General features: G+C 36.6%; 1 protein-coding gene across 3 annotated transcripts in view; it reads right to left on the bottom strand.

Annotated features, from left to right (window-relative positions):
* The window catches only part of LOC110463415 (microtubule-associated protein futsch-like), a 138,881-nt gene that overhangs the window by 29,758 nt on the left and 94,922 nt on the right, over window positions 1-14,201 (bottom strand). For 2 of the 3 annotated variants that reach the window (XM_021517995.1, XM_021517996.1), the window contains 2 exons: window positions 12,098-12,181; window positions 4,319-4,348 (listed from right to left, as the gene is read on the bottom strand). In XM_021517995.1, coding sequence (XP_021373670.1) covers window positions 4,319-4,348; window positions 12,098-12,181 — 114 coding nt within the window. Of the gene's footprint in view, window positions 1-195; window positions 1,875-4,318; window positions 4,349-12,097; window positions 12,182-14,201 lie in introns of those variants that run through there. The other variant, XM_021517997.1, reaches the window with a different exon arrangement.

Genomic DNA, 14,201 nt, shown 5'->3' with positions numbered 1-14,201 from the left:
GTGTCAATTTAGAATAAATTATCCAGGATTTAACGAAAAATGAAAATTTGTCCTCAATGGAATTTTCTGTAAAATTTACTTATATTTTACTCTAAATTAGCAAAAAGATCAAATATTCTTCATTAAGTCTGTAAGATTATATAAATTATCTCCCCTTGTTGTAGAATAAATGTGTTGTATCTTTTTTTAAGTCACCTCGAGTGGAGTGACAAAATCTCCCATGATGCCTTGTATCTCTGTATGAAAGGTTAGTACCCTGTCCTCGTCTATAGTTTCTCTGACCCGCTGTACTGGACGAAAGTTCTGAACTCTTACAGCATTAGATTTCTGAACCGAGTTTTCTTGCCTGGCTTCCTGATCAATGTTCTGTATTTTACATGATTCCATATTGGTTGTGTCTCCAGTCATTTTAAAAGAAATGTCTGTTTTTTTCATAACGAGGGGAAATGAAACACTTTTTAGCCGGTTGGGTTCAACATTGACAGTTTCTCTGGTAGGAGATAATTCTGAATGAGGAATTTTTGACTCTCTGACCTTCAACGGGGATCTACTTTGTGTTAACACAGAGAAACCAGGGTCAGAGAAATTATCTTCCTTTTTAAATGGAACACCAGTGACCTTCAACTTTTCACGATCGTACAATGAAGGATCAAATTGTTGTGTCATGACCTCTGAAATTTTGACTTCTGACCTTATGACCTTTCTTTGACTTTTGACATCAGGAGCACCTTTTTTCAGTGTTGATCCAATTTGGATTGCATCACTTGTAAACTGTTCAGAGCTAATGTTTACATTGATGTACTGGGTACTGTTTTCACCGTCCAGACTTTTGATCTCTACCTCATTGGGATTGTTACTGTTGAAAGCTTCCTGACCATCCTTACGATCAGCGAGCTGATCTTTTGGGTAAACTATGTCTACTTTTTTGACATATTTAGAGTCCGAGACCTCTGACCTCGACCTTGCAGATGACCCTTTACTCTCAACCTTTGTGCTACAATCAGATACGGCCAAAGAGACTTTCAAATCTGACTGGCTCATTTTCTCTCCAGAATTTGTATCCTCTGTTTGGTTCAAATCTTGAAAAGTGCCCTTGTTCTGGTCAGTCGTGTCATTAACGAACTGTTCTGATTGGTTGTTCTGGTCAGTCGTGTCATTAATGATCTGTTCTGATTGGTTGTTCTGGTCAGTCGTGTCATTGACGAACTGTTCTGATTTGTTGTTCTGGTCAGTCGTGTCATTAATGAACTGTTCTGATTGGTTGTTCTGGTCAGTCGTGTCATTAACGAACTGTTCTGATTGGTTGTTTTGGTCAGTCCTGTCATTAACAAACTGTTCTGATTGGTTGGGACTTATTGATTCCCCTACATTCTCTGATTGGTCTAAATTGCCCTCTTGTGATTCGAACAAGTGGCCAGAGCACATTTCAGATTGGTCAGCTAAATGGTCATCAGGCTCAATTAATGCAAAAGGGGATACGTCTGTCATTTCAAAATTCTTGGTGACAGAATTTCCCAAAACCTCAAAAGCTGGTAGATCACCATGTTTTGAAGGATCAAAGTCAGTTAGAGTCTCTGATTTTTGTACGTTTTTCAAACTTTCCATAGAAACTGTTTCAGGCTGATCGTAATTTTCAATGGCTCCAGAATTATCAAAATTATCTAATTCTGTGTCATTCGATTCTTCAACTGTGACAAATTTGTGAGAATTTTTAACACTTTCAGAAAGTTCAAGAGTTTCAAAATTGTCAGAGTTTTCAATGATTTCAGAGTGATCAGAAGTTTCGATATTTTCAGAATTTTCGACAGTTTCAGACGGATGAGGAACTATAGCGGGATCTGGAGCAGCGGTGATGTCATCTGCCACGTTACTGGTGCCGATCTGAAAACAACATCAATCACACACAATAGGTCAGCCATAGTGAAGAGACTTAAGTTTCACTAATTGATCTTACAGAATTTCAATACATGTATGTGGATAGTTTTGGTATTTTCCTTTTTGAACTAGATTTTTGGTGTTTTATGGTTGGTGCATACAAAGAAAACAAAAACATATCTGTGCATTTAAGCTAACTATGTTGGTTACAATGGTATGTTAAATCTTTTGTTACAACAGGATTCCTTGTTAGTCCAGACACTCTGGTGCCCGAAAAAAAGGTCTGTGATTTTAGAACAGAAAGTTGAAGGGGACATAATTACAATATGAATTAATGAGATTTAGTTACAGTAACACAACTTTGACATCCAAAAGTTCTGCCATTGATATCTCCCTTGAAATATAAATATGCCATAACAAAATCTGAGGCCCACATCAAGCTTTTCAAAGCCTTACTCAGAAATCACAGCTACCGTAAAAACCTGTGTTATTTGTGCACCTATGTAATTTTCACAGGTAATTGTTTTGGCTGAAAATGCTGAAATAAACTTCTACTTATCTTTTTTTGCACGTCAATTTTTTCCCTCGAAAACAATGTCCAGAATGCCCGGAAAATTGACATCCGACACGAAACTTTCCTCATGTCATTTAGTAATTAAATATGTTACTTGTTTATAAATTTAATGACTTAACATGTTTTGACACTTATTTGAAAGGTACGCAGGACATGACAGTCAACTTATACTGACTGCAATCCGACCTGTACAGGGAGTTTGATTTTGCTATAACAAAACTCCAGAGGTGCAAAAAAGAAATGTGATATCAACTGCGATTCATGGATTTTAAAGATGACAGTGATTACATATAAAAAAAAATAGTTCGTTTATCAAAATTTGAAGTTGTTAGACTAAAATCTGAAAAGAAAAATCCCTAATATTAAATAATCCCAAAATGTGTTAAATATCAGTTACAGACATTCATATGACAAAGGGTAAATAAACATTTAAGTTACAGACACTTTCAATTCTTCAGATGTTCTTTACCACACCCTGCAAGAATCTGCTGTCACCACAGACCATACCTGACTTTACAGCAGGGAGATTATTTAAACAGATACAAATCATAGATTATAGACGTAGACGTACAACCACAGCTACGAGTTGTTTGTCCCCTACATACAGCTTCTTTAAGGAAACATTACAGATTATAACTGACCATTTCCCGATCAGCAAAGGTCAATACACTTAATGAAACAATTAGAAGAAAAAATATCAATTTATACACTGTTGATATTTACCTTATGTGTTCACAGAGATATATCCCAAACGTCCGACAAATCCTTCTTTCTCACATATACTGGTGAAATCATAGAACAGTGGATCAGATCACTCTATATCACTGTTAATGACCCCCCTGACTTAACAATCACATTATTGGAGTGGTCAGTCCCATGTGGTCAGTTCCATTGTTAAAGCTACATATAAGGATTAGTATGATTGTCCAGTCTGATAAATAAACGTAATTACCTCGCCGTTTGTTAATGTTGGATAAGTACAGAACTATCGCTGTCAGTGGTATACAATAGAATTATTATAGATTTCTGTCCTAGGGGAGAGTTATATAAAATACAATATAAGGCCAAGCAAAAAAATGTCCTTCCATGTATAGTGTTTTGGATCCTGCAGTCTTGAAACTTCAAGCCTTTTTGTTTTATCAAATTGTTATCCTGCATGATTTGAAAACCTCTGTAACTATTATCAGGAAACGGCATAAACCAGCACATGGTTTAATCATCTGATGTCTCTAATATAACTCTGATTAAAAATTTGAAAACCTACATTTTAAGTTATATTTTATGAAGGGAAAATCTTCCTTCTAAAGGAAGTTGTGTTTCGACAGGTCTTGTTGTGTAACATTGCTTTAACTAAGGGAATTATTAGCTATTTTACATTACAATACGTGAAAAATACTTTCTTTTGAAAACAGGGCAAAACTTTACCATTTCAAAGTCTTCATAATTTTGCTTCTTTACATTTTAATAAACTGTAACCCGCTAAACTTTCGTCCAGCCCAACTTTCACCATTCACTGGTAAAGTTCATATTCACCCTGCGTTCATTTTGCCCTTAATTTCGCATGTAATTCTTATTTTAAACATGCAATGCATTGATTTTTATTTTGTCGGGACAAATTTGCTCTCATTTTGAATAGGCGAAAGGCAAACTGTGCTGAACATTTTGTGGTACACGTCATTCGAACATATCCTAATTATTGTAACTGTATAAACCAGGGTGTTAGTTGTTACACTGGAAACCCACATTTGTTTCCTTGGCCTGGTATAATTGTCTGTTAAAGGTTATAACAGTGGGGTAATTGGTTAGGTGACCTGTCTGTTAACACCACTGACTGACCGCTATAAACAAATGACCACTACAGTGACCTACCTTAGCTTTCGGGGGCAAAAGCCGTACCATCTGATTTATAACAGAAAAATACAAAAAGGAGAGGTAAATACCTGTATCTTAACTCACACAGTCCTTCTTATCAAACAGTTAATGAAATTTCACAACAAATTGTTAGTGAAACTCTTCAAACCCAACACGTGTAACACCACAATAACTCAGTGATCACTGTATCATCATGTTCAACACATTCATTTCGACAGTGAAAAAAGGATGTTGTCAAGAGTGAAAAAAACAACTCAGACAGATCTCAGTGAAAAAAACTAACAAATGGATGGGTGAGTTTGGGTAAAATTAAGGTGAAAGTCAAGGAGGAGGAAGGTCAAGGTCACAACCAAATTCATGGCCACTATGTACCTGATACATCGGACTTGTTCCATTATCATACAATATGAGCTGAAACACTGGACTTGTGCCGTGGTCACAGACCTTTATTCCGTGGTAAAGGTATGATCCTTCTTCATTTCCTGGGTATTCAAAGTACTCCGGAGATCCAAAGGTCAACCCAATGTCCCTCTTCTTCGATCGCGACAGCTGAGACCTTGAAAGTAACTGTGTCACTGACTTAGGCCTTGGAGTAATGGGGCTACTCTTCCTGGTCGATCCTCCAGTTGCCATGGTAGCAAAGGTCATAAGTGGACCTTGCAAGGCCATGTTCGTATCAGACCGAGCTCTTTCTTGATATTTTGATGCGTTGTCGAAAGGAGTAGAGGACATTTTCAGACTCCTCTGTCGACTTCTCATCAAACGTTGGGATTGTGAGGAGAAAAGAAAAGATTCCAAAGGGGGCAGTTGTTTCAAGCTTCCAGATGATGTGTCTGTGATTGATGGCTGAGAAAATGTACGCAAACTATCATTACCATTACCGAAATTCATCTTAAAGAGATAAATTGACATATTGTTAGCATAATATTGAACACATTTTCGGGAATGATAAAAAGAATTTTAACATTAAAAACTACCTGGATCTACCAGAAATTTCCAAACAATAAATGAAAGAAGACATGAGATATTCATATCAATTATTGTAAACAAATTAGCAACAGAAAAAAAAAAAAAAATTCAATTTGCCTGAAAAGTCAGTTAGACAGCAAAATCAGGATAGTGGTTTAAAATTCAACAACCTGAAAATTCAATGTGAATCAAAGAAACCAGAAGTTGGTGATGTTAATCTTTAAGTCAAAGCAAAGTGATTTGTGATTGTAAATCTGTGGAAAAATGGAAAGAAAACATATCAGAGAAGTTCCTTTGATTTATAAGAGAGAAAGTGCCGAGATAACAGCATCATCTTGGATTGTGAAATATTGAAATATCAGAAGCATCAGTAACACTCGGACATTCTGGTGAGAGATTTCAGTAACACTGGGAGATTTCAGTAACACTGGGACATTCTGGTGGAAGATTTCAGTAACACTGGGCCATTCTGGTGGGAGATTTCAGTAACACTCAGACATTTTGGGGAGAGATTTCAGTAACACTCAGACATTTTGGGGAGAGATTTCAGTAACACTCAGACATATTGTAAATCTGTGGAAAAATGGAAAGAAAACATATCAGAGAAGTTCCTTTGATTTATAAGAGAGAAAGTGCAGAGATAACAGCATCATCTTGGATTGTGAAATATTGAAATATCAGAAGCATCAGTAACACTCAGACATTCTGGTGGAGGCTTTCAGTAACACTCGGACATTCTGGTGGGAGGTTTCAGTAACACTGGGACATTCTGGTGGAAGATTTCAGTAACACTCAGACATTCGGGTGAGAGATTTCAGTAACACTGGGAAATTCTGGTTTGGAGATTTCAGTAACACTGGGACATTTTGGTGGGAGATTTCAGTAACACTCAGTCATTTTGGTGAGAGATTTCAGTACTCTCATACATTCTGGTGGGAGATTTCAGTAACACTCAGTAACACTCAGACATTCTGGTGAGCGATTTCAGTAACACTCAGACATTCTGGTGTGAGATTTCAGTAACACTGGGACATTTTGGTGGGAGATTTCAGTAACACTCAGTAACACTCAGACATTCTGGTGTGAGATTTCAGTAACACTGGGACATTTTCGTGAGAGATTTCAGTAACACTCAGACATATTGTAAATCTGTGGAAAAATGGAAAGAAAACATATCAGAGAAGTTCCTTTGACTTATAAGAGAGAAAGTGCCGAGATAACAGCATCATCTTGGATTGTGAAATGTTGAAATATCAGAAGCATCAGTAACACTCGGACATTCTGGTGGGAGGTTTCAGTAACACTGGGACATTCTGGTTTGGAGATTTCAGTAACACTGGGACATTTTGGTGGGAGATTTCAGTAACACTCAGTCATTTTGGTGAGAGATTTCAGTACTCTCATACATTCTGGTGGGAGATTTCAGTAACACTGGGCCATTCTGGTGGGAGATTTCAGTAACACTCAGGCATTCTGGTGGAAGATTTCAGTAACACTCGGACATTCTGTTGGAAGGTTTCAGTAATGCTGGGACATTCTGGTGAGAGATTTCAGTCACACTGGGACATTCTGGTGAGAGATTTAAGTAACACTCAGTCATTTTGGTGAGAGATTTCAGTACTCTCATACATTCTGGTGGGAGATTTCAGTAACACTGGGCCATTCTGGTGGGAGATTTCAGTAACACTGGGTCATTCTGGTGAGAGATTTCAGTAACACTGGCACATATTGGTGGGAGATTTCAGTAACACTCAGGCATTCTGGTGGAAGATTTCAGTAACACTGGGACATTCTTGTGAGAGATTTCAGTAACATCGGACATTCTGGTGGGAGGTTTCAGTAACACTGGGACATTCTGGTAAGAGATTTCAGTAACACTCAGACATATTGTAAATCTGTGGAAAAATGGAAAGAAAACATATCAGAGAAGTTCCTTTGATTTATAAGAGAGAAAGTGCAGAGATAACAGCATCATCTTGGATTGTGAAATATTGAAATATCAGAAGCATCAGTAACACTCGGACATTCTGGTGGGAGGTTTCAGTAACACTGGGACATTCTGGTGGGATATTTCAGTAACACTGGGACATTCTGTTGGGAGATTTCCGTAACACTCGGACATTCTTGTGAGAGATTTCAGTAACACTGGGATATTCTGGCGAGAGATTTCAGTAACAATCGGACATTCTGGTGAGAGATGTCAGTAACACTGGGACATATTGGTGGGAGGTTTCAGTAACACTCAGACATTCTGGTGAGCGATTTCAGTAACACTCAGACATTCTGGTAAGAGATTTCAGTAACACTCAGACATTCTGTTGAGAGATTTCAGTAACACTCGGACGTTTTGGTGAGAGATTTCAGTAACACTGGCACATATTGGTGGGAGATTTCAGTAACACTGGAACATTCTGGTGAGAGATTTCAGTAACACTCTGACATTCTGGTGAGAGATTTCAGTACCACTCAGACATTCTGGTGAGAGATTTAAGTAACACTCAGTCATTTTGGTGAGAGATTTCAGTAACACTCAGTCATTTTGGTGAGAGATTTCAGTACTCTCATACATTCTGGTGGGAGATTTCAGTAACACTGGAACATTCTGGTGAGAGATTTCAGTAACACTGAGACATTCTGGTGGGAGATTTCAGTAACACTGGGCCATTCTGGTGAGAGATATAAGTAACACTGGGACATTCTGGTGGGATATTTCAGTAACACTGGGACATTCTGTTGGGAGATTTCAGTAACACTCGGATATTCTTGTGAGAGATTTCAGTAACATCGGACATTCTGGTGGGAGGTTTCAGTAACACTGGGACATTCTGGTGGGATATTTCAGTAACACTGGGACATTCTGTTGGGAGATTTCAGTAACACTCGGATATTCTTGTGAGAGATTTCAGTAACACTGGGACATTTTGGTGGGAGATTTCAGTAACACTGGGCCATTCTGGTGGGAGATTTCAGTAACACTCAGGCATTCTGGTGGAAGATTTCAGTAACACTGGGCCATTCTGGTGGGAGATTTCAGTAACACTGGGTCATTCTGGTGAGAGATTTCAGTAACACTCGGACGTTCTGGTGAGAGATTTCAGTAACAATCGGACATTCTGGTGAGAGATTTCAGTAACACTGGGACATATTGGTGGGAGATTTCAGTAACACTCAGACATTCTGGTGGAAGATTTCAGTAACACTGGGACATTCTGGTGAGAGATTTAAGTAACACTGGGACATTCTGGTGGGAGATTTCAGTAACACTCAGACATTATGATGGAAGATTTCAGTAACTCTGGGACATTCTGGTGAGAGATTTAAGTAACACTGGGACATTCTAGTGAGAGATTTCAGTAACACTGGGACATTCTGGGGGGAGATTTCAGTAACACTCAGACATTATGATGGAAGATTTCAGTAACTCTGGGACATTCTGGTGAGAGATTTAAGTAACACTGGGACATTCTGGTGGGAGATTTCAGTAACACTCAGACATTATGATGGAAGATTTCAGTAACACTGGGACATTCTGGTGAGAGATTTCAGTAACACTCAGACATTCTGGTGAGAGATTTCAGTAACTCTCGGACATTCTGGTGAGAGAGTTCAGAAAAACTCAGAAATTCTGGTGAGAGATTTCAGTAACACTGAGACATTCTGGTGAGAGATTTCAGTAACAATCGGACATTCTGGTGGAAGATTTCAGTAACACTGGGACATTCTGTTGAGAGATTTCAGTCACATGGGGACATTCTGGTGGGAGATTTAAGTAACACTGGGACATTCTGGTGGGAGATATCAGTAACACTGGGACATTCTGGGGGGAGATTTCAGTAACACTCAGACATTCTGGTGAGAGATTTCAGTAACACTGGGATATTCTGGTGAGAGATTTCAGTAACACTCGGACATTCTGGTGGGAGATTTCAGGGTTTGGTATAAAATGCATTAATGATTATGTTGAGGGATTTGAATTAGGTGCACAAACATTGTCCAATGCAATCACAAACCTCGGTGTTAAGAGAGCCCCGCGTCATTGGTCGCAGTAATTCCTCCCTAAGATTGTCGTCAACGAGAAAGTCCTCGTCTCCTTGACTCATCTTGGACATCGCACGAGAGTTGATGTCAGCGAAAGCATCAAACACGCTTTCTGGCAAAACACCAAGTTGGATCGACTCTTCCGTGAGCTGACTCGCAAGGGAGATAAGTGTGATTGTTCGCTCCAGTTGAAGAGCTGATAATTCCTGATCCTTTTCATTGAGAGTCTTGAGTGCAGAACGAACCGATTCCAAGGTACGATGTTGCACGTTTGACATATTATCTTCCTCCATCATAGTTTTCATGTTAAGTAGCGCCGACGACTGACATTTGGGAAGATTGTCCTCGACGATGATTGCGTCCATGATGTCATGTCCGCTGTCAGCACTCGCATTTCGTGATCTATAACGGGGTGTAACATGAAGTATCCATTCTTTACATGACCCTGACCCTGCAGATCGGCTTCGGCTACGACTCTTTCCTGTGCTGCCTGACCCGACCTCCGATAATTCCTCGATTGGTGTGGTTCCTGTCATACCTCGCGTAATGTACTGTGATACGACACTTCCCCTGGACCTAGACAGGGGAGGCGAGCGTGGACCTGACATACCGGATCGTGTCTGGATGGAGCATGGACAGGGGGGAAATAATAATCACAAAAGAATGTAAATGATTATATTCAGTAATTATTTGGTCATAACTAAAAAGAAATTCATATTAATTCTGAAAATTATAAAATATCATTAGGATGATATGATTTAGTGACTGGAATGATATTAATCAGATTTGTATGCTATGTATCCAGAAATAATAACGCTCAGCCTCACCAACCAAATGAACATTGTATCAAGTGAGTGAATCACAATGACTCAAAGGGAAGCAACTCTTACAGACTTACACGTAGGATGACAAGAAACTCTGGACAAGAATGAATAATAATAATGAAGAAATATCTTATTACTAATGATGGTACATGTACCAAATCTTGACATGCTGGTTTCAAAATGACCATAATGGTACATTATTTTTCTGGAATGATGTCCATGAGTTAAACAAATTTTAAACATTTTTACATATTATGATATACCCAAACTTTATGAGATTTCCATAACACATGTTGGACTGTATTAGTTTTAAAATCCCACCATTTGATATAAATCATCTGCAGACAAGAATATTTCTATATTAATTTCAGCAGAAATTATTTAAGATTCAGGCACACACTGTAATAACACTTCTGAAAAAATGTCAAACACACCTACAGATATTTTGCTTGGAATTTTCTGAAATTTAAGCAAAAACAACAAAATACACTTCAGAAAAACTCAAACAATTCCATGTAAATCAAAATTGCTTAAATTCTAAAAATACTTTAAAGCAAAAATAATGAAATTTGTTATTACAGACAAGACTTAGGACTGGATTAATAGTTTTGAAATAACACACATTAATTCTTTGGTAAAATAGAGTGTATCAGATATTTGATAACTCTTTCTATGAAGATATTCATTATCTTGGCCTACCGGGGCATTTTTAAAAAATATTATTCACTTTAGATTGCTACTTGTTATTTTAATTTTATTCCTTGTTCTACATTTTCATTAAATTTTGAAGTGTAGCACCTAGCTATAACCAATTAATTATTAAGATGTATATACATGTACTTCTCAAATATATCATCAATCAATCAACCCAGGTCTGTAAATAATGCAAAATAGATATCTTGTGAAATATAAGTAGCTCGTGAAAAATAGATATTTTGTGTGAAAAATAGATATTTTGTGTGAAAAATAGATATCTCATGAAAAATCTGTAAGTTGGAGGACATTAACAATGACAACATTGTTTATTTCATAGGAAACAAACATTGTGGAGACTCAGACAGTCAGGTTCTGTTATTGTAACACTCGGGTACTGTTGTAATAATTTACTGACTCTACATGGGTTTATACATGTGATTATAAATATACTTTCTATATACAATGTATGTTAATCTACGGGGAAAAATAAACAGTTTTACGGGCAGATACTATGTAATTAACTAATTAAAGCATTTAAATCAAAACTTCAAAGCCATACAAAACGTCAACCTTCACACCAACACGAATTGACAATTCCGTCTGGAAACGTACCGTTTGGTCACACTGGGAAGTTAAAAAATAAAACCAATTTCATTTGGTAAATCTCAAAATTGTGCATTTAACTATAATCAATATAAAATGAAAACTCCAATGAAAATAGAAAAATAGATTTCAATGTATTATACAGGATATAAAGAATTAAATCATTCTCAACATCCTTAATTACACAAGATTAACAAAAATCAACCGGTTGCCTAACTTCCTGATATACCTTGATCCTTCACAGTCAATAATATTCACAATATTTAGTTAACCAGATATTTAACTCAGAAAATTTGAGTCGGACTACAACTTCTTCATATATATTCAAAAAAATAAATATTTAAATTTTGCTATATTTTTTTACTGTTAATTGTAACATTTTCAGACCCCTACTTTAATTAACCCATCAATCAAAAGTGAAAATAGTTGATATAAAAGTAGGGGCTAAACTTTCCCATTTCACAGTACAAGAACATAAGAAAACTATTAGATGAACAACTTTTTGTACGAAAAGCTCCCAGATCTTCACAAGTTGCAAAACAATTCTACAAAAAGCAAGGACATCATTGAAGCAGACATCCACAATACTCTAAAGTTGACAATACATGACAAAATACACTGAAGAAAAGATGGACCATTTGCCTACCTTGTCTCTGGGTTCTGACTCAGGTTCCACAGCAGGTGGCGCTGAGAGAGCTCCAGACGATTTTCTAGCTTTTATCTCTTGTACCTGAAATATACCGCACAATCTTAAAATCCTAAAAATAATACTTGGGGAGCTGCCAAGTCAATTTGAATACTGAAAGTCAAGAAAATTTACCAATTTCTTGAAAGTATCAACTATATTTCCACCAATTAAAAAAATATGTCAAATAGAAAAAATATTTAAATATATAATTATTATCAACATTCATGTTCAGATTATTCTAATGAATCTGTTTTTATCTGAACTGTTAAAAGATTAGAATATTAGTGTATTTAAGAATTTATATTATATTTAGGGTGTATAATTTGATATATGGACATATAAATATTATAATAAATACAAGAGGCCCATGGGCCTTTACGGTCACCTGAGTCCTACAGTATTTATTTTTGTTGTTGAAATATGTACCAATTTGAGTAAAAAATAGTTAAGTATAATGTTAACTTAACTTTGTCAGGACCATGAGCTGATCATTCCTAGACCAATTTTAAGTGAGATCGGCCTATTAGAACTTGTTTCTAAGTTTGAAATAGGTATTTACAAAATAGCGGCCATGGCGGCCATATTGGATTTATGATATACCTGAAAAATAACAACACTTTGTCAGGACCATAAGGCAATCATTCCTACCAACTTTCAGTTCAATCGGCGCAGCAGAACTTGACTTTAAGTTTGAAATAGGTTTTCAAAATGGCGGCCGTGGTGGCCATAATGGATTTCTTATCGACCCGAAAAATAACAACACTTTGTCAGGACCATGAGCTGATCATTCCTAGACCAATTTTAAGTGAGATCGGCCTATTAGAACTTGTTTCTAAGTTTGAAATAGGTATTTACAAAATAGCGGCCATGGCGGCCATATTGGATTTCTGATTGACCTGAAAAATAACAACACTTTGTCAGGACCATGAGGCGATAATTCCTACCAACTTTCAGTTCTATCGGCCCAGCAGAACTTGACTTTAAGTTCGAAATGTAAAATGTTAACGGACGACGTACGACGACGGACGAAAACGGATAGCAATAGGTCACTTGAGCTAACTTCATTATTTTTTTATTTTTTGTTAAAATTATATCAGTAATATTTTCAAGATACAAAATACATCAAATTATTTCAAGTAAAAGCAATTATCTAATTATCCATGACGAAATTGAAAATTTTCACCAGTTGTGCTGTTACAATGCATTCAAAGAATAAAACACACACAACATTTAAAATCACAGATATTTAACAATAAATCACAGGACATCAGAGGGTCACATAACATTGTGAATAGGCAGACAATCACATGACATTGTGGTCACATGACTGACAGATCACATGACAATCTATAAATAGCCACTGCGATTACTACAGACACTATGAGGTGATTGACATCGAAAATCAAAATGCACGCAAGAGTGACATATACAAGTACAACACTGATGATGGACACTGAAAAGAAACGTAGAATGTGGAATTAATGGTCGCGATTCCAATAATCTTACTGTCTAGGTTCTTATGTAACATCGTATAATACTGTTTACTGTCTGCAGCTGATTTTTGGGAAATATTTGTCAAAAGTTTGCTTACAATGACTTTATTTATAAGTCATAAATTATTTCTCTAATTATGATGGAATAAATAATCTCTGAGATTTTTGAATTCCCAATATTGATATAAGTTTTCCACGTATGTGTAAGTGTAATGTTTTTTTACAAAGTATAACTGATTTAAAGAACTAGGTACAACTTATAAATTAACAGTAATCCTCTAAAGAAAACCCTGTAAAAACACTTTTTTTGTTTTTAAAGTAAAAAAAATAAGCCCCCCACTCCTGCCTCCCACCCCTGCCCCCCACCCCCATTTTATAAAAAGATGTTCCTGAATGTGAATGAAAATATACAAAAACAACATAATTATAGTCCAGAGGGAATAAAAACATAATCACAGACAACAGGTCAAGGTCACACAAATATAAAGGTGAAATAGTTCAGTTATAGCATCAAGATATCATTAAGGTGACAAAATAAAGGTCAAGGTGACAACACTAAAGGTCAAGGT

Source organism: Mizuhopecten yessoensis, unplaced genomic scaffold, assembly GCF_002113885.1.
Source record: "Mizuhopecten yessoensis strain PY_sf001 unplaced genomic scaffold, ASM211388v2 scaffold10903, whole genome shotgun sequence".
Taxonomy (NCBI): Eukaryota; Metazoa; Mollusca; class Bivalvia; order Pectinida; family Pectinidae; genus Mizuhopecten; species Mizuhopecten yessoensis.
The sequence above is the reverse complement of the archived record's forward strand: the minus strand, read 5'-3'. Positions and strand labels throughout refer to the sequence as shown.